Source organism: Danio rerio, chromosome 8 (assembly GCF_049306965.1).
Source record: "Danio rerio strain Tuebingen ecotype United States chromosome 8, GRCz12tu, whole genome shotgun sequence".
NCBI lineage: Eukaryota > Metazoa > Chordata > Actinopteri > Cypriniformes > Danionidae > Danio > Danio rerio.
In genome coordinates, this window is record NC_133183.1 from 8,521,895 (window position 1) to 8,546,836 (window position 24,942).

The window sequence follows — 24,942 nt, forward strand, 5'->3', positions numbered from 1 at the left end:
TGATTTTACAGTATTATCTTGTAGAATTAACTATATTTTACTGTGAATTTGCAAAACGATTACTGTGATTTAGCAGTAGGTTGCAGTTTAAATACCTGATTTAACTGTAAAGTTACAATTATATCCCGGATTACTGTAATTTAACAGTTTGGTGCTGTAAAATTTCAAAGCAATTTTAGGTCACACAAAAATGAAAATTCTATCTTGATTTACTCACCCTCAGGTTGTTCCAGCTCTGTTAAAAATGTTTTTTTGTTTAAACACAGGAATAAAAATATCAAATAATCCTCTTTGTGTCCAAACAACCTGAGGATGCGTAAATGACGACCGAATCTTCATTTTTGGGTGATCTGAGAAGACTCTAAAATCAAAATAAAAACAAACACACATACATTTTACAGATTTATTTAACAGCTTAATGACATCTGTGTAAACATTTCAGAAAACTTTCAAAAGGTGAAGGTGAAGCCTCAAAAAATACTATAAGAACATATTCATAAAAAAATCTGACATCATATGTAGCATACATATAAAAAGCAGTGCTTCAGAGTGCGCTCTCTCATTATATATATATATATATATATATATATATATATATATATATATATATATATATATATATATATATATACATGAGAGAGAGAGAGAGAGAGAGACAAAACTTCTTGCTAAATTAGGCAGTCGTCTATTCAAGGTCAATCATTTTCCTGATAATTTTACACACTTGCTGGTTGATGTGTCTTCTCTGCTTCTTTGACTTCGTCTGTCTCCCATCTCCAAACTGGTGCCCAAAAAGCACCTATAAGCAAAAGGGCAGACAAACAGTTAGCTTCATACAACACTACTGGGACACTACTGCTGCACTACAGAGCAAAATTACTGTTAGCTCAGTTTGAACATGCTGACAATACTGTAGCTCAGTCGAACTGCAATCATTTAAACAAAAACATCTGAAAAACATTTCCATCACAAACACACAATCAAGAACAGTCCAACAACAAATAGTGGTTTTAATGACCTAGGCAGAGCATTTTAAAACAGTTGATTTGATTTACATCTTCTGTTTACAGACTATAATCTAATGCTGGGTTCACACTTATTGCAAAGTTAACACATGCATCACAGTACTTGCTCTTGAATACTAGCAGGATGTTTCTTGCATCAAGCTAATTTTTTATGATTTAAATATTAGGAAAATTTTGCAAAAAAAAACTTGATTGAAGTGATATAGCACTTGTGTTGTATTCATTTCAATCAAGTTTTTTTGCAAATATTCCAAATATTTTTCAACGTTTTTTGAGTTTCACTTAATTTGTGCTTCCCAGTAAAAATTTCCCACTATTTATGCATTTGCAATGACTTGTATGTAATCCACTCACCTGAATAGGTAACTTCACATATGGTATAAGAGCCCCATCCTTTTAAAGACAGCTTCCCCTCTGGTCTCCAGCACAGACAAACAATTTGTGTCTGCAACACGGCCCTTTATAACAAGGGGACAAGGGGAGTCATGACTTGTGCTCCTATACATTCCTTGTTTAACCCCCCCCCAAAACAAGCCCTCAGTTACAATATTTATTGTAGACATTACCTTAAATTCCAGAGTGCAAAAGGCATCTTCAGCATACTTCAGTTTCAGACCAGATTCAAAGTCAGTTGTGAAATCCAGGTGAGGTCCCATGACCACTCGACCCTCCAAGGAATAAGACTAAAAGGGGGAAAGAAGGACTAAATTAGAGGTGTTTGTGAATAATTAAATTTGTTTGTAGAAACAAAGTTGACATTCCATGCTCTGCTTATTAAAAACCAAGCAAACAAACACACATGCCCAGTAAAATTGCTAATAAAAATAAAAAACTATAGTTTAAAAAAATCTTTGTCTAATATTTACTACTACTGGAGGTACTGGTGGAACTTCTTGAAGAAGAAAAAGAGTTTGTACAAGAAACTGCTCACAACAAATCTGTGAAAAACCTGACATTTAAAAATCTAATAAAAATGAGGAAGGCATCAACATTACCTTTAATAATCAAGCGAGGGTTGATTGGTAGCATCAGTGTTTCAACATCAGTGGCTGTGGCTGCAAAAAAATTTGAATATAATAAGAGTAGAATAAGACTCAACCTAACACACGCACACACTCTATATATATATAGGTTTAGATTGTGATAATGAATTTAGGTTATATTTGTGTGCTCAGAATTTACACTCATCTCACACTTTAGCTATTATCAGGTACACCTGAACACCAAAAAATAAAATCTACAGTTAGTGACAATATACAATTAGTTCTCATTAGTAAATGTTAGCACTGCATTAACACCAGTGAGAAATATACAATATGTACTGTGTTAGTGTTAGTTTAAAAGAATACAACTGAATTGTATTATAAGCCTCATTTAATAAAACAGTTAAGACTTGTTTCATAATGAGTTTAGTTTATTTAACTAACTTAACGTTAACGTTACAGTGAACAAAATTAACATACATGATGGTCACTAACCGTAACGTTAACTTAAGTGAAGGTCAGAGCTTACCTTAACGTTATAGTCATTTCACCTTTACTTCAGTCTTGTACTGAAACAGAAAATGCAGTTAACAAGAAGTTAATTAAAGAAAATTCCCTTTCTTTTTTCAGGAACTAACGTTAACGTTATGCTAATAACGTTACCTCAGAAAACACTACAATCACCATCTGGCGTCGTTAATTTCTTGCTTTAAAAAAAGGCGCGCTTAAACCCTGTCCGTGCGAGTACAACTAAAGTACTCGGTAAATTCCTGTTAAATGACACGCACTATACAGAAATACACATACAACAATCATTTAACGGACAAAAGTCATATTTTAACACTTACCGAGGATGAATCCGTTGGGTGAAGAGACGACGGCGTTGTCTGTGGTGATGGCGCTTGTTTGCGGTCGAGTCGAGTCAGTTCTGTTCAATGAATCGGCTCCTTTAAGTGAACAGTAAAGAGTCGAATTCGGCTCCTTTAAGTGAACAGTAAAGAGTCGAATTCGCCTGAAAACGATTCCGTTTTGTATAATATTGTAAGACGCAAACATATAATTCATTAATATTTCATCATATTGCTTGGTTCGTGTACTGCTTGTACACGAATTGCTTGTTGATCACTTCGAGCTCATGAACACGTCTGATAAAATATCTGAATCTGATTCAATGTCACACGAGTCCTGAACCGAAGCAGTGCAAGAGTAATATATTGATTGAAATATAAAGTTAATTATTTTCTTCGCCATTCAAAATATTACATATCTCTGACTTTAACAATAAGAATAAAGTTCGTTTGGAGTGTATTGAGAATTATTATTTTTTCCTCCCAGGATTCATTTAGCACCAAGCTGCATCAAGCTGTAATGGTGGATGAGAAGGCACATAATATTATAAATATTGCTTGTAATATGTAATGAAATAAAGTTTTAACACTTTTTCATGCGAGAATGTAGTTCTTCAAAACTCAAATCTGTGGACTGTTAGTAAAGATTGTGTGTAATTTTAAGTGTGTTTTGCCTGTAGCGGAGATCTATGACCTCCAGGCGGTAACGGCGCTCATTACTCATATATCCGCAGAGAGGCGCCTGTCTTCAGGCTAGACATTGGGACAATTGCTCCGTCTTCGATGGCTCTATATGCGTCCGAAAATGAAGTTTTAACTGTTTTTCATGCTAGAATGTAGTTGTTTAAAACTCTAATATGTGGTTTATTTATATAGATAAAAAATAATAATTTATATATATATATTTCATTCTGAGATTAGTGACCTCCAGGCGATGACAGGTGCCCAATACTCATGAAACCGTCTAAAGCAGACATTTACCCTGACATTGAAATAATTGTTGGCTGTTTAACAGTCTTTGGTTTCATTAATTAATTACTTTTTATTCCAGTTTATTATGTTTTGGCTAAGCACACAGTTATGTTCATTAAATATTATTTCCTATTCTATGTTAACTGTATAAAATTAAATAAAGGTGCAGTACAATCAAAAAGATGTTGGTAACCCAATCGTTTTGGGGGCTATAACATTATCTGTTAAAAGTTCATTTGTATTAATTTCTACGTTGAGTTTAAAAAAGGTTTGAATTTCTATAACTAACGTGCAAAAGATATAGCCCTTTTCACAGTAATTTGCTGTAATCATGCTACCTGCCATAATTTCACAATAAAATTATGAATACAACATATTACTGTGAATTTTTCAGTTAAATACTGTGAAGGGATACTAATGTAATTTACTGTGAAAAAATACAGTAACTTGTTGTGAAAACCTGGAAATTTTTTACAGTGTATGACAACAAATGCTCTTGTGTTACTGTAATTTGTTTGAATAAGTTAATCAAGTTTCAGCAAAATTATATAAAAAGTTTAACTTAATCATGTTTTGTCAGTTTCATTGATGTAGATTATGATGACTATAAAAAACGAAATTGATTCAGCTAAAAATTTTACACCTTACACAGTCTAAGCAAAACTGTAACATACTGTCTAAAGCAACTATTCTTTAGGCATGAACATAAAGAAAATATTGCTGTTTCCTTGCAAGTCACATTGATTTTCAATCTGTGGAACTATGTATATTTAGAAGTGTTATGTAATGATGGCACGGTGGCTCAGTGGATAGCACTTCAGGGCTCGCAAAATTTCTAAATTACTGGTAGCTTAGGGCAGGCACTCTTCAGGTTTTGGTAGCCAGAATATAAATGTAAGTAGCCCAAATAGAAAATACATTATTTGTTGAAGAAAAACAAAAACATTAATTTTCTTTTTGGCCCCCTGTTTAATTTTTTCCCCAATTTCTGTTAACACATTTCTAAATATAATAGTTTTAATAACTCATTTCTAATAATAACTGATTTATTTTGTCTTTGTCATGATGACAGTAAATAATACTTGACTATATTTTTCAAGACACTTCTATACAGCTTAAAGTGGCATTTAAAGGCTTAACTAGGTTAATTAGGTTAACTAGGCAGGTTAGAGTAATTAGGCAAGTTATTGTATAACGATGGTTTGTTCAGTAGACTATCAAAAAAATAGCTTGAAGGGGCTAATCATTTTGTACCTAAAATGTTTTTTTAAAAATTTAAAACTGCTTTTATTCTCGACAAAATAAAACAAATAAAACTTTCCCCAGTAGAAAAAATATTGTCACACATACTGTGAAAATTTCCTGGCTCAGTTCATCATGTTCATCATTTAGGAAATATAATAAAAAAATAAAATAAAGAGGGGCTAATAATTCTGACTTCAACTGGATATATATACAATATTCTATAGCAACAGAGGACCTTACCGGGTGCTACTCCTGTCAGCTAAGAACAGGAAACTGAAGCTACAACTGGCACAGGCTCACCAAAAGTCTTGATTTCTGCTGCAACATTCGGATGGTAGGCTCAGAATTTGGCATCAACAACATGAAAGCAAGGATCCTGGATCCTGCTTTGTATCAATGGTTCAGGCTGGTGGTGGTGGTGTAATAGTGTGGGGGATATTTTCTTGGAACACTTTGGGCCCATTAGTACCAATTGAGCATCGTGTCAAAGCCACAGCCTACCTGAGTATTGTTGCTGAGCATGTCCATCCCTTTACCACAGTATAACCATATTCTTATGGCTACTTCCAGCAGGATAATGCAGCATGTCATTAAGTGCGAATCATCTTAGTCTGATTTATTGAACATGACAGTGAGTTCACTGCACTCAGGTGGCCTCCACAATTGCTAGATCCCAATCCAATAGAGCACCTTTGGGATGTGGTGGAATGGGAGATTCGCATCATGGATGTGCAGCCGACAAATCTGCAGCAACTGCGTGATGCTATCATGTCAACATGGTCCAAAATCTCCGAGGAATATTCCCAGTACTTTGTTGAATCTATGCCACAAAGGATTAAAGCAGTTCTAAGGGCAAAAGGGGGTCCAACCTGGTACTTATAAGGTGTACCTAATAAAGTGGCCAGTGAATGTATACTTATAAACTATATATAGTTATACCCAAACTTTACATGTAACTTAAGACAGACTATACAAATACTTTTATATATATATTGTGCAAAAGAGGTATTTACGATTGAAAAAGTGAAACATGATGTGTGGTAAATTCACAGGTAAACATTGTTTTCCTTATTGAGTCCATGTAAGATGGAGTTTAAGTAAAGTGTCTGGTGCATACGGAGAGTGTTCTACAGATGATTTGACAAGCCCACTAACCTATGTGAAGCAAACTCAAAAATCCACAGGGTTTTTTTTAGAGATATGTAGTGATTGTAAGATAGTGTCTTGTGCAAATGTGCAAACGGATGGAAATATCCTTGAAAGTGTCAGGGAGATTAAACAGTGTGTTTTCTACATTATTTGCAACGCTTCCTAATGCACTTACCATGGAAATACCATGTGTCCTGCATGTTTTTAATCCTTCAGCAGCATGCTATTACTATCTGTTCCTGCATTACTTTTTAGTATAGGAGGCAGCCAGTGACTCAGACCTAAATTTTGAACTCTAAGCGACGAGAGCAGATGCGAGCAGCCGCTCATTACTGGAAACGAACTCCAGAGCAAGAGTTCACCATGACACTATGAGGACCATGGTGCTGAAGCGCTTGCTTTGATGATGTAACCATGTTTCTCTCCAAGTTTCCATGGCGACTCCCGCATCCCCATCTGAAGCATCTGAGGCTTTTTGCGTGTGTGTGTTGGCGATAATGCCCTACTTACCCAAATGCCAGCTTGAGCATATTGTACAGGGATTTTTCCGTCTCTAAATATAAATGCTTGTATAAGGGCATTAGTAGTTCCCTGATGAGCGAAGATTCTCCCCAAAACCTCTGCATATTTCCTGTTCTCCCGATGATTAGCTCAGCTTGCATGCCTGGCTTCTTTTTTTGGTTAAAAATAGTCCTGAAATGTTTCGAGACTGTGCATAGCCAGTCAGTGTTTATCTCCTTACTTTAGCCTGATTGACAATAGTAAGCTTGTAATATTTTGTCATTTGAGTTGGACTTGTAGGATTTTGCTAGAAAACAAGCATGCACTGTTCATCTTTGCATCTTTATGTAACATTGGTAAGCAAACATTAGGATTCCTGGCTTGTTGGCTATATCAAAGCGAGGAGCTGCAAGGTGGTGAATCATTTATAGTGTTTTCTCGCAGCATCTGGAATAATTAAACGCATCATTTTGATTGTGGATTTGGTCCCAACGACTATCGTCCATGAATCGTCTGGATGCAAGATGGTGCATGATATTAATGAAATAGAAATTACATTATATTCCAGTTCCAAATGTGCATCTAACGGATTAAAGATACATGGGATTACGCACACAATATTTTTATTTTAAAGAGAACAACATCCAAAGAACTTCGACCCGTGTGGAATCTTATTCATTGATGTATTTCTAATGTAAATACATTAAATATATATACAATAGTGTGAAAAAGTGTTTACCCCTAATGCCGAGTTCAGACGCGATTTTGACACGCCGACAGGTTTTGAGAAATCGCCGACAAATGCCTGAAATCACAGGCAAATCGGTGCTCATGCACGCGAGTGACAATCATATAGTATGAACTATCAAAGACGCGATCTGAAAAAATCGCAGATGAGTCGCCGATGCCTGTGAGATATTTGGCATGCTAAATATCTGGAGCTGTCAGCGATTCAAATCATGTCATGTGAAATGAGTTTTGACTGAAAATAACATCGGCGATCGCCTACAGCCAATCAGAGAGCAGCATTCACTTGAGCGTGTGTGCCTGCAGGCCAGCGGGAGGCTGGGGGAGAAGTTAAAAGCGCTCATTTTCGGTTTATTTGGACCCAAGAAATGGAGGAAAAGCTAGTGGAGGTTTGACAGGGGCAGCCGTGTCTGTTTGATGTTTCATGCAGAAAGTTAAAAAATAAAGTTGAGGAGAAATTGCAGATTCCCTTTAAACCCAGGTGAGCAAACATGTACATTTTCTACCCTATTAAAGGCTTCTTTCTCATTATGCAGGTAATAACAAAATACTATGTGTTTTTGCCTGTGAGACGTAGTTTGGACAAAGTTGTCGGGGATTCTTCCTATTGTAAATTCATGCAATGTGAAAGCCCCTGTCGCCAATGCATCTTGCAGTGCAAACAAAGCAGCGACAAAAGCGCCAGCCCAGATAGTCATGCAGTGTGAAAACATCTGTGACACGACTACTTTGAAAATCATGCAGTCTGAACTCGGCATTTCCGATTTCTTATATTTTTGCATAATAATAATAATTTATAATAATAATTTATAATACTTTAATGTTTCATATCATCAAACAAATTTAAATATTAGATAACACACAATGCAATTTGAAATGAAGGTTTTTATTATTAAGGTAAAACAAAATACAAAACTGCATAGCCGTGTGTGAAAAAGTGTTTGCCCCTTAATCCTAATAACTGGTTGGTCCAGCCTTAGCATCAACAACTGCAATCAAGAGTTGAAATATGTCTGTTACAGCGATGTGGAGGAATTTTGGCCCACTCATCTTTCCAGAATTGTTGTAATTCTGGCACATTGGACAGTTTTTGATCATGAACCGGCTTTTTAAAATCATGCCCCAGCATCTCAATTGGATTCAGGTCAGGACTTTGACTAGGCCACTCCAAAGTCGTACTTTTGTTTTGCTTCAGCCATTCTGAAGTGGAATTGCAGTGATTCCAATTCCTATTATCACAGCAAGTCTGGCAGGTCCTGAAACAGCAAAACAGCCCCAGACCATCACACTGCCTCCACCTCATTTTACTGTTTGTATTATGAATGAACCGATACCACTTTATTCAAACTGACACGAGTACAAGTATATTAATTTGTGCACTCGACAATACTGAGTACTGATTTCGATACTTCTTAGATGTGGTTTCAATGAAAGTGCAATTCAAGAGTTCACACTTAGCTGATGATTGATTATAAAGCTTGTTTAGCATGCTGTCCCGGGAGAGAACCCTGAGCTCATAGGATACTCGAGCCCGGAGCTAACTCCTGTTTGCAAGGCGAGATGGGAGTTTGAGCTCAGGTAGATCTCGGGAACTCCCCTGCTGTAGTAGCTATTGAACAGATAGGGATTTCTCTTAAGAGATAACTACCTACTATGAGCAGGTCTATAGTGTTGATTTGAATTAGTCAATTAACTTAATTTGCATCTTTTTAGACGGTGAGAGGAAACCAGGGAACCCGGGGGAAACCCACGAGAGACGGGGAGAATGTGTAAACGTGTACACGGGGAGAAATGTCGGTTGGGTTGGTAAAGACTAGAAACAGTGACGCTCTTGCTGTGAGGCAACAGTGCTAGCCACTGGCCCATCGTGCAACCCATCTGGGAAAGGAGGAGGAGCAGGGGTGGAAGCGGGGATTCTTCAAAATGAAGATGGCTGTCAGGAACTCAGAGTATTCATAGTGGCTTAGGAATCGTCTTATTGGTGAATCATGCGTTATTCAATGCGAATGCGAATAATTTTTATTTTTTTTGTCTGTAGCAAGGATGAATACAAAAATCTTAACAGAAGGCTATTCCAAGCCAAAAATATACACACATTGTTGACAACCCTGTATTGATTATTGATTATGCATGGACTTTTAAAGGATAAATTATCCTTGCGCTGAAATGCATCCATGACATCACATCAGGATCATATTGCATATTCGGTTTATTCTTCAGTAGCCTATAGATTTGGTAATAATGTATTTTATAATTGGATTGTTTATAAGGACTAAGCTATTAATATATAAGACATTAATTAATACATTAATACAAAGTCAGGTAAAAATTTTAGAATTGACCCAAAAATGTTAGAATTGCGTCGATTTCCAAATATTCATGGACCTAGCTGTATATTGTCATATTGCACAGTCCTAATACAATGGCAATCCAGTGCTGGTGTGGCAGTGCTTATTCAACCCTCGGAAAATACACCCCTGCTTAAACAATAACTTAATGCACTACAGAATGTTACGTTTTCAAATGGATGCACACACAACATGTATTTCAAAGTGCTGTACAAGCTACATTTTTAATTTACAGGGTATAAAGTGGAAGTTCACAGCATAGCACTCATTTTAAGCACTTATAAGAAGGGCTGCGTTTTACTCTATGCTTTGGGTAGTATATTTAGAACAGATAATTGTATCCTACTTCCACTACATTCTTTGGCATGCAATGGTATATTTGAGTATGATTTTCAGTACATTCCTCCGGAAGTCCAAAGATGTGCGCTATAGGTGAATTGAATTAACTAAATTGATCATAGTGATTGAATGTGTACGCGAATGTGAGAGTGTATGGGTGTTTCCCAGTACTGGGTTGCAGCTGGAAGCGCATCCGCTGCGTAAAACACATGCCGGAATAGTTGGCGGTTCATTCCACTGTGGCGACCCCTAATAAATAAGGGACTTAAGGCGAAGGAAAGTAAATGAATTAATGTTCGCAAATACCTGCAATTCCATGCTTCAACCAGAGATGGCGCCAAAGCTGCAAACCCTACAAGACTGCAGCTTTAAGAGCAGCCTACAATCCCATTTGCTTCAGGCTGCTTCAAACTCTCACAGCACGTTCAGAACTCCCTGCAGCCTCTAAAATAGGTCAGTGTTAAATATTAGATTCGGTGTGATGTGTTGGAGAGCGTCTGGGACGGTCTATTCTTTATCTCTGTCTTCACTGACTCAGTGCTTTGGGGAAAAAATAGCCCAGTGAAGTGCACCAGACTTTGTGTAATTGTTAATGGAGTTCGAGGGATGAATCCTCCTCGGTCTGTTTTCATGGCCAGGCGACTCTCTTTTTGGCCATTTTATGTTTTTCAGCCCGTGTAGATACAATTAAATGCTTGATGGGTTTCGTTCTGGGAGGGAAATTGCTTGCTTCATTGGCCTTGATGACTGAAGTCATTGGGCTCGAATGCTGTTTATACACTCGGGGAACTGCTTCTTTTGGCACTTTCTACAAATAGGGTGCATTTGGCTTTCCAGTTACAAAAAAAAAAAAACGGTTGAACGTAGAGCTAGCTATACCGTGGTCATCATGGGTTTGATCCACAGGGAAAGCAGAATTGATGAAGCCTAAATGTGCAATGCATAAACATCATCTTTGGAAAAAAGCATATACTGTATTAGATGTAATAAAGTTTTTTTATTAGATTTTATATCTGCATAAGCATTTTATTTACATAGGGCCAGTTTTGGGTCTTATTGACTGTAATTAAAATAAATAATTTTGCTGAAAACGTAAAGTAAGGGATTACTTTATAATTTTAGGTCATTTAATTGCAGCTAAGTCTAATATACTTGCCTTAAATACATTCATTCATTTTCTTTTTGGCTTAGTCCCTTTGTTAATCTGGGGTCGCCACAGCGGAATGAACCGCCAACTTATCCAGCATAAGTTTTACGCAGCAGATCCTGTTCCTGCTGCAACCCATCCCTGGGAAACACCCACACTCTCATTCACTCTCATACACTACGGACAATTTAGCCTACCCAATTCACCTATAGCGCATGTCTTTGGATTGTAGGGGAAATCGGAGCACCCAGAGGAAACCCACACCAACATGGGGAGAACATGCAAACTCCAAACAGAAAATGCCAACTGACACAGCTAGGGCTCGAACCAGCGATCTTCTTGCCGTGAGGCGATCGTGGTACCCACTACTAATCTTCAGCTAAATAATAAGACATTTTGTATAATTTCAATACACCTTCACTGTCTTTCTCACATCTGGGAGAGTTACGGTGTGGAGAAGCCTAGAAAAAGAGTACCACCCAAACTGTTGCATGCCTAAAGTGAAGCATGGGGGTGGATCAGTGATGGTTTGGGCTTCAATATTATGGCATTCTGTCACTGCCAAGAACTATCAAACCATTCTGAAGCAGCATGTGCACCCAAATCTATACGCACCGATCACTTTATTAGGTACACCTGTCCAACTGCTCGTTAACACAAATTTCTAATCAGCCAATGACATGGCAACAACTTAATGCATTTAGGCATGTAGACATGGTCTGCTGCAGATCAAACCGAGCATTAGAATGGGGAAGAAAGGGGATTTAAGTGACTTTGAACGTGGCATGGTTGTTGGGGCCAGACGGGCTGGTCTGAGTATTTCAGAAACTGCTGAAAAAAAAAAAAGACATGTGATACAGGTGAATTGGCTAAGCTAAATTGTCCGTATTGTATGAGTGCGAATGAGTGTGTATGGATTTTTCCCAGTGATGGGTTGTGGGTGGATGGGCATCTGCTGCATAAAACATATGCTGGATAAGTTGGTGGTTCATTCCACTGTGGCGACCCCAGATTAATAAAGGGACTAAGCCAAAAAGAAAATGAATGAATGAATTTTATTTAATCTGTTCATATTAAAATGTATAAGTGATCATATTTTTAAACAAGTTAAAACGTTACTTATGTAAAACCTAGTATTTGGATAGATAGTGGCAGAGTATAAAGATTTAAGTAACTAGTATTTTGTGACCAAACTGTGATGCTTAAATTGAGGCTTCATTCATTCATTTTCTTTTTGGCTTATTGCCTTTATTAATCAGGGGTCACCACAGCAGAATGAACCACCAACCTATCCAGCACATGTTTTACGCAATGGATGCACGCAACCCAACACCGGGAAACACCCATACATTCTTGCATCCACACACACCCACACACTACTGCCAATTTAGCTTATTCAATTCACCTATAGTGCATGTCTTTGGACTGTAAACATGGGAAGAACATGCAAACTCCACACAGAAATGCCAACTGACCCAGCCGGGGCTCCAACCAGCAACTGTTTTTGCTGTGAGGCGATTGTGCTACCCACTGCACCACCGTGACGCCCTTCTCTATTCTCAAATAATCATAATAACTATTTACTGTTTATAAGATTGTCTTCTAAAATGCCATTTATTCCTGTGATGAAAAGCTACATTTTGCCTCAGAAATGATTATAATATGCAGATTTTCTGGTCAAATAAATTCAGATTGTGGACAATATTGAAAATGTAATGAAAACGAGGCCACTAGTGTTGGCGTGTTTCCCCTGCTGTCCAAAGACATGCGCTATACAGTAGGAGAACTGGGTAGGCTAAATTGTCCGTAGTGGAATTAGAGTGTATGGATGTTTCCCAATGATGAGTTGCAGCTGGAAGGGCATTCGCTGTGTAAAACATGTGCTGGATAAATTGGCAGTTCATTCCGCTGTGGCGACCCCAGATTAATAAAGACATTAAGCCGAAAAGAAAATGAATGAATGAGAGTAACTTCATTCAATTTAATTAACTTAATAATTTCTTCAAATTTAAGTGGATTGAACATAAAACAATTAAGAGTTCCCAAAACAAACTAAAGAATCTTGCTTCCAATCATTTTAAATAAGTAGCTTAAACAAGCAGCAAATCTTTTGAGTGTAAGAGAACCCTTAAGATACTATCGAGCATGTAAGAAATCAGAGCTGTATGAGATAAAGAAGAGGTTTAACAAAAAGCAGAGTCACACACATCCCTTTTTCTGCATGAAGGCTCCTTTAATAACCAGAGTCAATGTTTCAGATCTTCAATTTCAGATGAATAAATTATTGTGGAATGAATAATCCCACATGCTAATGAGACAGTGATTAAAGTGCCTTTGCATGCCGTCTGTGCTCCACCCCAGATAAATGAATTTCACAGCTAATCATGACAGCTAATTGGACCCCAGAGTGTTGCTGAAGGAGAGAGCGGATGACGACGGCGAGGGGCTCGTTTGCATAAACAATGAAGACCAATGAGAAAACACGCACAGACTTTTAAACACTAGCCGACAAACCATAGCATCTTTAACCCAGTTAGTCCATTAACACGCATTAGTGTTGACTAAAAAGATTATAATAATGACAAAATAATAAAAAAAACATTTATTTTCTAAACTATTTAGCATTTAACTTTGCTGGTCATGCAGTTTGTCTGCTGCTTACTTGTGTAGTACTTGTTATTGCAACACTGAATTCATTCATTCATTTTCCTTTGGCTTAGGCCCCGTTTACACTAAAATGTTTTAGTTTTTAAAACATTGTTTTAGATTGAAAACGACCCACGTCCATACTGGCGTTTCACCTAGCATTTCACTGAAAACACACATCACGTAATCCTACACACATTCTGGCATGCACATACAGTGAAGATGATGGTCATACAGTATAAATATGCAGCTACATGACACCTCAACGCTTTTAGTTTCTGTTAAGTTGCTAATTTCAAAATGAAAATAGGCAGTTCCTTGTATCATGTTTTCATTTTATTGTTAAGAAAGTGAAATATTGTAGCCTGGGTGATGTGAATAAGGTTATAAAGTACACAGCTCCCTGAAGATTTACCTGATGTGTCCTTGGGAGTTTGTTTTCCATATCAAACTTGCGAAGTCTGAACTTAGAGGGAGAGGATGCAAGACTGAACTTTGTGTAGGCTGATTATTATTGAGGAAAAGCCTCAATTAGATCAACCCCAAGCAGCCCCGCCTCTGTTTTCAGATGTCTCTGTTACACTAACACGGAACAGCATCGTTTTAAAATGAAAACGGGCTCTTCAGCGTTTTCAAAAAGCTCCGTTTTTGGCGCTCGAAAACTCTGGCATAGTGTGGACGGAAGGCATATCCGTAGCAAAACGTTAGCGTCTTAAAACTAAAAAGTATTCGTGTAAACGGGGCGTTAGTCTGTTTATTCATCAGGGGTCGCCACAGCAGAATAAAGTGTTCAGATGGCATAGAGACACCACAATTTGTTGCCAATCATAATTAAAACAAGTGGAAGAAGAAGAATTGTTTGGAGACAAGAGTCGTCAGTGTTGCGTTTCTAAATGTGCTGCAACGAAGGTTTTGTTTTCTTGTCCCGCTATGAGAGCGCAGCTGGACTCACGTGTGGATTACAGTGGTCTGCTAACACACGACATAAATAAGGAATTTTTTTTACTCAAGAGCTTTTCGCATCTGTAAATGGTGAAATCCAGATTTGCTGCTCGTCTCCTTTTAAAAAAGACACGGCTCCAGTTCGTGTTGATTGTACTGTCCCTGTACAGATTTGGTAGGTGGGTGATGAGTGTTCTTTTTTTAAGTTTACTTGGATGACAAACTTAGTATCGTCAGCAGTACTTTTTTAGTTTACAGTACATCATTATGACATGTATTATAGACTGAAAGATTGGCTGTAAATGTTGCTTTCTGAATGTAAACATGTAAACAGCTTAATCAAACTTTTACCGTTGTGTAGTATTTTCATGCATTTTGTGACAGGATAGTCTATACACACACAGCTTTCTGACGCTACCTACCGAGTGCATCTAAGTTACTGTTTTTTTTTTCTCCCCTACAGCATGTGGTATTAAACATTTCTTTAAACTACACTCTTCCAGCAGTTCCTGCACCCAAAATCTCATTTGTCATGGGGGGAATGCATGAAATGTTCCTAAATGAAAGCGTAGGTGCCAAACTGCAGTTATAATCGACAAATTAAGAATATGGCAAATTATTAAGCAGGTCGCACACCATAAGTGCCTCTCAGCGATGCTCCACGTAGCGCCACGCAGCGCCATGCATTTTAGAATTCTAAACATAGGTTTCTATCAGGGTACACACACCGGCACCGTAAGTCGGCGGCTGTCAGCGGCGCCCAGCCATGACTCAGGACGCTTTTCATATTTCAGCCGTGCCAAAGAGCGCCATCTGATCAGTTTCATGTTAAATATCATGCGAATGTGCGCGTCTGGTGTGTGATACTTTAAACTGTCATGTGCGCACCGTGTCGCGGAGCCAAGCGGCGCTTATGGTGTGCGACCTGCTTTAGATTACTGATGCCCATGTCAGTGTCTTTTTCCACTGCGTCTGTGTGTTGTTTTGCCTCTGTGAAAACCAGCGGATGTCCAAACTGAAATTCCCTTCTTTATGCAAACCCTTCCCTCTTACACTCCCACCTAAACAGTGCTGGACTCACCCACTTTCCTGACTTTCTTTCAAGCTAGAGGTGCTGAGAAGGCAGGCGGTGGGGTTCATGGCCTTTAAAAAAGTGAATCATCCATGTTTTGACACTGCCTGCTTTCTGTGGATACATATTTTCTTCTGCTTTTGTTTGCTCGATGCAGTGTTTTCAGTTTGTCAGCCAAAGGACATGATCAGATCAAGCTAGGCCGATGTCCTCCATCTATCTTTCTCTCTCCCGCTGGACTAGTGTAATGATTTCTCCTCATGTCTCCTGCAGCGCACTTGTTTTTCACGCACTGGGGTTTTAAATCAGGCAGCTCTGTCCTTACGAGGACCCCATCACAGATAGCCACGATATACGCATCAGACAGATTGGAAAGTAAAAGAATGCTACAGGGTTTGGGGCTTTAGATGACAAAGTTAATTCTTGTTTGGGCCAAAGATGATTTGAGGTGTTTTGGTGCTCAAAACCTTCTTGAAAGCAGCTAAACAGGGTGGGTTTTAAGTTTGATGTGACTAGATGACCAGGTAACCATGTTGAAGGTCATGTTATGTGCTTTGAAATTTGAATTTTTGTTTGATGTGTGACGTAACTTCAACTGCCACATGAATACAGGATGGGACAGAGTAGCTCCTCCCCTTTAAAAAAAACAGCCAATAGCTTTTTGTTTCATCACTGCTCTGCCAGTGAGAGTGGTTGAGCTCAAGCGCATCAAATGAAAAGCCTTGAAGGTCATGACTAGGTAATCATGTTAAAGATGTCGTGAAGTGTTTTGAAATGTGCCTTTTTGTTCGATGTGTGAAGTAAGCTCAACTGAAAAATTAAGAGAGGGCAGGACACAGAGTAGCTCCTCCACAGCGAACAAAAATGTGAGAGTGGTTGAGCTCAATCACATTGAATGAAAAGCCAATAAGTAGCACCTTGAAAGGGGCGGGGCATGTCAGATTCTAGAGAGCATTTGATTGGTCAGAAAACTGGATGAGAAATTGAAGTGTGAGGTGACGTCAAATTAAGGAAGTGACATACTGCAAACTTTGAATGTTTATATCTTTAAAATTTTTGTTTTGTCACTGTTTTGGTCAACTCAGGCTAATTATGGATACGTACCCCTGTATAGATTTCTGGACAGAGTGACATATGTCTCAGGATTTACATTTTTTGCAGTTTTTGTTTTCACAAATCCACCAGAGCACGCTGTGTACACTTTTTGAGATCTCAAATTTTTCTCACGAGTACAAGTCGAGCCTGCTTGTCTGGCGTAAATCCACCAGAGGCCGCTATGTACACTTTTTGAGATCTCAAATTTTTCTTGAGAATACCATTCGCGCCTAATTTTCTCACTTAAATCCACCAGAGGCCGCTGTGTACACTTTTTGAGATCTCAAATTTCTCTCGCGGGTGCTATTCTCGTCTGCTGTTCTCGCATAAATCCACCAGAGGTCGCTGTGTACACTTTTTGAGTTCTCAAATTTCTCTCGCGAGTACCATTCTCGCCTGCTGTTTTTGCGTAAATCCACCAGAGGTCGCTGTGTACACTTTTTGAGTTCTCAAATTTCTCTCACGAGTACCATTCTCGCCTGCTGTTTTTGCGTAAATCCACCAGAGGTCGCTGTGTACACTTTTTGAGATCTCAAATTTCTCTCGCGAGTGCTATTCTCTCTTGCTGTTCTCACGTAAATTCACCAGAGGTCGCTTTGTACACTTTTTGAGACCTCAGATTCCTCTCGCGAGTGCCATTCTCGCTTGCTGTTTTTGCGTAAATCCACCAGAGGCCGCTGTGTACACTTTTTAAAATCTCAAATTTCTCTTGAGTGACATTCACGCCTGCTGTTCTCACGTAAATCCACCAGAGGCCGCTGTGTACACTTTTTGAGATCTCAAATTTCTCTCGCGAGTGCCATTCTCGCCTGCTGTTCTTGTTCTTGCGTAAATCCACCAGAGGCCGCCCACCAGCTTCTCTAACTGACAGTGTTTTCAAAAGCAATCCAGAAAAAGAAAAGCCCTCACCTGATTTTTACCACGTTTTTAGATTTTACCACAATCTCACCCTGTCATTTACTTATTCATTTTATTTTTTGGCTTCTGTTTTTGTCTTACCTGCTTTCTGGAACAGTTCTTCGGCAGACTTGAATCTGCCGATGTAGATGGTGAGCCATTGGGCAAACTGGTAAAAGCGTGAAAGCCGTCCATATGGAGGTAAGCGGTCAGCTGCTAGCGAGGAAAGGAACAGCATCATACCGCCCCATATCGTTTGTTTTAAAGATAAAATGCAGTCATACGTACTTCTGACTACATAATTCGCGTTCTCCAGAAATGTATATAGGGCAACGTTTTCAGAATGAGTCTATAAGTCACTTTTTCACTTTTTTTAAGGTTAAAATTGGCCATAATGCAATCCAAAATCATAAATAAAAGGAAAAAAAATCAAAACATCAATCACAAAATATGGAAAACTGCTAATTTACAGATTTTTTTTAACCGTGTAACATCACATGTAGTAAATGTCAATATGAGCAGTTCTGCAGAATCACTAAGGCTCAGTGGATGTCACACAGAGCCTTTTGTGTGTGTGTTCGTGTGCGTGTGTGTGTGTGTGTGTCAGGATTTGCAGTATTGATACACACAGTCAGACTAACGCACGTTGATGTGGACAGCAGGACAGGTCCGATTGATTCGCTCTGACGGGTCACGGAAACCCAGCGGAGATGTTTTGGGCACACTTGGACAGATGGAGCGGCACTCAAAGGGAGATGTCTTGAAACATTTTAAATGTTTAATTAAGGAATCAAAGAGAACACAGCAGAGAACGACGTGTGTGTGTGCGTGTGCGAGTGTTTCCATGTTTTTCACACTCGGGTCTCTGTTTCCATAGGAACCTGCTCCCTTTAATAACTCTCAGCGGGTCTACAATGAACTTTTCATTTTTTTATTCCTCCCCAGCTCCTGCATTGTTTATGTCTCATGTCAGTTTTCAAGAATAGAGTCTTTTTTTACTACAGAAGAATTGTTAGAGCTCTTGTAATATTGCCTTATTTCAATCAGAGCACTTCGCTGCGGCTGCACGTCTTGCTCTGACAGCAGGGGAAAACACAACTGAATGAAAACTCATCAGACGCAACTGTGTCGTGCTTATTATTTGCTCTGTACGGCTGGAATATTAAATGTCATGGAAATATTAATATACACACAAACAAATGCTGTTATTGTTCTGTGTAGCATCAGGATTCGGAAGTAAAAGCACTTATTTTTACTTAGTGTCTCCACATAACACTGAATAACAGTAGCATAAACATCAATAAGTGCATGACATGTGAAATAGATAGTATGATCTGCTGGTTTTGAACATTCATTCATTCATTTTCCCTTATTTATCAAAGGTCGCCACAGCGGAATGAACCGCCAACTAGTCCAGCATATATTTTATGCTGCAGATGCCCAGCTGCAACCCAGTATTGGGAAACACCCATACACACTCATTCACACACACTCATACACTGCAGCCAATTTAGGTTATTCAATTCATCTATAGCGCATGTCTTTGGACTGGGGGGGAAACTGGAACACCCAGAGAAAACCCATGCCAACACGGGGAGAACATGCAAACTCCACACAGAAATGCCAACTGGCCCAGCCAGGACTCGAACCAGCAGCCTTTTTGCTGAGGCGACAGTGCTTACAACTGAGCCACTGTGCTACCCTTATGTTTTAATGTGCACATTTTTAATGACATCACTCATCAGTCACTTTCCTTGAGCTTATTCTCCACTTATCAAGGGTTGCAACAGCAGAATTAACTGCCAATTAATACATTAAAATATGCATTACAATTATATTTCATCATTCATTCATTCATTCATTTTCTTTTCGGCTTAGTCCCTTTATTAATCTGGGGTTGCCACAGCGGAATGAACCGCCAACTTATCCAGCATATGTTTTATGCAGCGGATGCCCTTCCAGCTGCAACCCATCTCTGGGACACATCCATACACTCTCATTCACATTCATACACTACGGACAATTTTAGCCTACCCAATTCACCTGTACCGCATTTCTTTGGACTGCAGGAAAAACGGGAACACCCAGAGGAAACGCACATGAATACAGTGAGAACATGCAAACTCCACACAGAAATGCCAACTGACCCAACCGAGGCTCAAACCAGCGACCTTCTTGCTGTGAGGCGACAGCACTACCTACTGTGCCACCTCGTCGGCTATATTTCATATTATTATTTTTTAATGTTTCTGTACACTGTATTAACTTTGTTAATTGCATAAATTGATTAAAGACTTCTTTCAAAAATCTTACCAACCTCAAACTTTGAAACCATAAAAAAAAAAAATAATAATAATCTTGAATCTGATTGGCTGATAGCCATGCGATTTTTCTGCAAATAACAGCCCTCGTCCAGCCTCTTCAGCTTTGTGTATTACTCCGCCCACATACAGCAACAAGCAGAGGACACTCTACAGTTTGACAAATATTCCTGCTGTTGGACAACATAATGTACTTTTGAGGCTTTTTAGTCAACTATGCAGTTTATTTATTTTATTATAAGGATATTGCCTATTTTAATTATCTATAATTTCTGAGAGACAGCACGTCGAGGGCCATTAACCTTTCTTTGAGCAAAGAAGGTTGACGATGTTCATCCCCAAGATGGTGACAGAGACCGCTTAATAAGCCCTAAGAGAAAAACAGCGTAATTTCAAACTACATCTGATCAAATCATTATTAAACAGGTAAATGACTTTCTAAGTTAATCTATCTCTTTGGTATGTTGTAGAGCTGTATTTGTACCATAGTAATATTGGGAAATCTCTGTAGACTGATGGCATTTCATGCTGTTCAGCCTTAAAATGTGAGCAAAATCACCTGTTTTGTCATCACTTTAGACATTACGCTAGAGAATCATTCAAATACTAGCTCTAAAGTGCCGTTGGTGAAGTAGCAACAGTTTCTGTTTCTGCAACATCAGCTGCAGATGTAAATGAATGGCAGAAGAAGGTAGTTCCTTTTACAAAAGGGTTTTGAGACTCTCCGTGTTTGATTTTCTTTTTAAAATACACGATTATGCCATTGAGCTGTTGTATAAACACAATATCACACAAGTAGCAGTGGGATATGGCTGTATATCATCACTGGTGGGGCACTAAGGCACTCGCCCTGCGCACGCCTCTTACCAGTGCCGTTATACAGCCATATCGCACTGCAACTCGTGTGATATTACTCATATAGTAATATCACACGTAATATCACACGATATATATATATATATATATATATATATATATATATATATATATATATATATATATATATATATATATATATATATATATATATATATATATATATATATATATTAGGGTTGACACAGTGGGTAGCGCGTGACAACAAGAAGGTCTTGCTGGCACCGCTTTCCTCCGGATGCTCCGGTTTCCCCAACAGTCCAAAGATATGTGCTATAGGTGAATTGGGTAAGCTAAATTGACCTTAGTGTATGAGTGTGTGTGAATGAGTGTTTTGATGGGTGTTTCCCAGTAATGGGTTGCAGCTGGAAGAACATCCGCAGCGTAAAACATATGCTGGATAAGTTGGCGGTTCATTTTGCTGTGGCGACAGCTGATTAATAAAGGGACTAAGCCGAAAAGAAAACGAATGAATAAATAAACAGGCTACAATTAAATTAAATGAATCTGTCTGTGTGTGTCTGTGTGTGTGTGTGTATTTTCAGGTGTTCACACGTTATGGAAAGTGTTACACCTTTAACTCTGGTGAGACCGGCCCGCCGCGGGTCAGCGTTAAGGGCGGTATGGGGAACGGCCTGGAGATCATGCTGGACATTCAGCAGGATGAATATTTACCTGTTTGGGGAGAGTCAGGTGAGGCCACAGGAGGAAAACAGCAGAGATGCTCCTCTCTCATTGGTCCTCTGACTGATGGTCATATGTTTCTCTGTCACAGACGAGTCTTCATTTGAAGCAGGAATTAAAGTCCAGATTCACAGTCAGGACGAGCCTCCGTTTATAGATCAGCTGGGCTTCGGAGTCGCTCCAGGATTCCAGACGTTTGTTTCCTGCCAAGAGCAGCGAGTAGGTGTGGCGTTAATGTGCGCTTTAAATGGATTTCTTCCTTTATTTTGTTTTTGAGTCGTGCTGTTTGTCTTTCAGCTGGTGTATCTGCCTGCGCCATGGGGGAGCTGTAAATCCACACCGCCGAGCTCCGATTATTTCAGAGCATACAGCATCAGCGCCTGCCGAACCGACTGCGAGACTCGATATCTGGTGGAGAACTGCAACTGCCGCATGGTGCACATGCCTGGTAAGACATCGCAGATTCATACAGTTTATACAGATTTTATACAGTTTATGCAACCACACCTACTGGAGTATTTTACTATGCTGGGATTCCACAGCAAAGAGGACGGTTTATTTTCATCGAATGTCAAAATATGGTTGACATGGTGGTTTTATCTTTCACCTATAAAAATATGAAGAATTATTGAATAAAAATTTATTTAGAAAGCTAAAATAAGATATGAAAGATAAACTAAAATTAAACAGAAATGTTGCCATGGTATCAAATTAAATGAATAAGTAGTAACATTTATTATTGTTAATTTTGTGCTGATAATTACATGTCCGTTATGCAGTCAACAATTTAATTGGAATATATATATATATTTATACAACAGTTCTGTCTGGTTCTCAAATCTGATTGGCTGATAGCCGTGCGATATTCTGCAATATGAGAACTCCTACAGCCTCTTTACCCTTTGTGTATTACTCCGCCAACATACAGCCACCAAAACGCAGAGACTACAGATCTAAAGTTTAAAAGGTGCACGCTCAGCTGTTTAACTGTGAGGTTAGGATTTGAATCCAACACGGAAGAAAGTAGTTCCTCATACGAAAGGGCTTTTGAGACTCTCCATATTTGAATTTGTTTTATATACACTATTATGCCATCAAACTGTTGTATAAACACAATATCACACTCGTAGCAGTGCGATATGGCTGTATATCGGCACTGGTTGGGGCACTAAGGCAACGCACGCCACCCACCAGTGCGGATATACAGTCATATCGCACTGCTTCTTGTTGATGTTGCCACCCTCATACTAAATGTAACCCCAAACCTTGATTTTTCCTTCACCAAACTTGACTGATTTCTGTGAGAATCTTGGGTCCATGCAGGTTCCAATGTGTTTGCCCCATACTGGTTTCTTGTTTTTTGCATGTTCGTCACACATTTATATTTCAGATCATCAAACACATTTTAATATTAGTCAAAGATAACACAAGTAAACATACTATGCTTTTTTAAAATGTTTAAAAAGTTTTTTTTTTGTAATTGAGGGAAAACAAAATCCAAAATTACTTAGCCCTATGTGAAAAAGTGTTTCTTCCCCAATTTATCGCACCTGAGTTCAATTGTTCACGCCACACCCAGGCCTGATTACTACCACACCTGTTTGCAATCAAGAAATCACTTGAATAGCACCTGCCTGACCAAGTGAAGTAGACCAAAAGATTCTCAAAAGCTAGACATGCTGAGACTTAAAGAAATTCAAAAATAAATCAGAAAAAAATTGAGATCTACCAGTCTGGAGAAGGTTAGGAAGCCATTTCTTTAGCATTGGGACTGCAGCAAGCCACAGAGAGAGCCATTTTCTACAAAAACAAGGAACAGTGAAGGACCTTCCCAGGAGTGGCCAGCTGACCAAAATTACCCCAGTAGGTCACAAAAGGCCCCACTGTAACATCCAAAATAATTGCAGGCCTCACTTGCCCCAGTTTAGGTCAGTGTTCATGACTCCACCATAAGAAAGAGAATGTTAAAAAATGCTTTGCATAACAGAGATTCAAGACCACTTCAGAGAAAAGACAAATCCAGGTAAACCACATAAAAATGAGAAATATTTTCTCAGCAAGTAGCTGAAACATTTTAGTTACAAAAATGTATTTTCCTAACTATTTTTAATTTTATTTAAGTTTTTTTTTTTTTTTTTACATTTTTGAAAAGTTTATTTGAATCATTTTTATATAGTGGGACCACAGATCCTCATTTTTACACCATTTCCAAAGTCTAATGATCGCGCATATGCTTGATTATGGTGACTATAATTGTACTTAACATTTCCAACATACTAGCAAGTACTTTACTCATCTCCTCCTTAAAAAACAGATTAAACTGCTCTGAGGTCAAGTTAATCAAGGCAGAGAAACCAAATTAAACCTGCTCCTGTTAAAACGCTGCTGGCACTGAAAACCAATTTAGTTGATTACAAAAGGCTAAATTAACATATATTAGTGTGGGATTTTAACTCGAGGCAATTTAAATCTTCAGCAAGGACATAAAGTGTGAATAACTGAGGTGTCTGCTCACTTATTTGGATTGTCATTTTGATTTATTATTTATTTTTATTACATTCAAGCAAAATATTGTATATTTATTATATTGTGACTTATGCATTTGACAACCTGTGCTATTTTAGAATTGTTTAAATAGCATTGTTTTATTTGTTAATATTATTGTTTTTATTTAATATATTTTGTTTATTTTTTACATTTTATGTCATTTTAATTGTAATTTTCTTGAGCGACGTGATGGCACAGTGGGTAGCGCTGTTGCCTCACAGCAAGAAGGTCACTGGTTCATGTCCCGGCTGGGTCAGTTGGCATTTCTGTGTGGAGTTTGCATGTTCTCCTTGTGTTGGCGTGGGTTTCCTCTGGGTGCTCCGGTTTCCCCCACAGTCCAAAGAAATGCAGTACCATGAATTGGGCAAGCTAAATAGTGTATGTGTGTGAATGAGAGTCTATGGGTGTTTCTCAAAGATGGGTTGCAGCTGGAAGGGGAACCGCTGCATAAAACATATACTGGATAATTTGGCGGTTTATTCACCCCTGATTAATAAATGGACTAAGCCGAAAAGAAAATGCATGAATGAATGTAATTTTTTTCTTTAAATTTTATAG

At 38.5% G+C, this 24,942-nt stretch overlaps 1 protein-coding gene across 1 annotated transcript in view; it reads left to right on the forward strand.

Moving 5' to 3' along the window:
* Nucleotides 1–24,942, forward strand: part of asic1a (acid-sensing (proton-gated) ion channel 1a) — a 54,762-nt gene that overhangs the window by 19,864 nt on the left and 9,956 nt on the right. Inside the window, exons 4-6 of the mRNA NM_214790.2 lie at nt 21,699–21,846; nt 21,929–22,056; nt 22,135–22,285. Coding sequence (NP_999955.1) covers nt 21,699–21,846; nt 21,929–22,056; nt 22,135–22,285 — 427 coding nt within the window. The remainder of the gene's footprint in view (nt 1–21,698; nt 21,847–21,928; nt 22,057–22,134; nt 22,286–24,942) is intronic.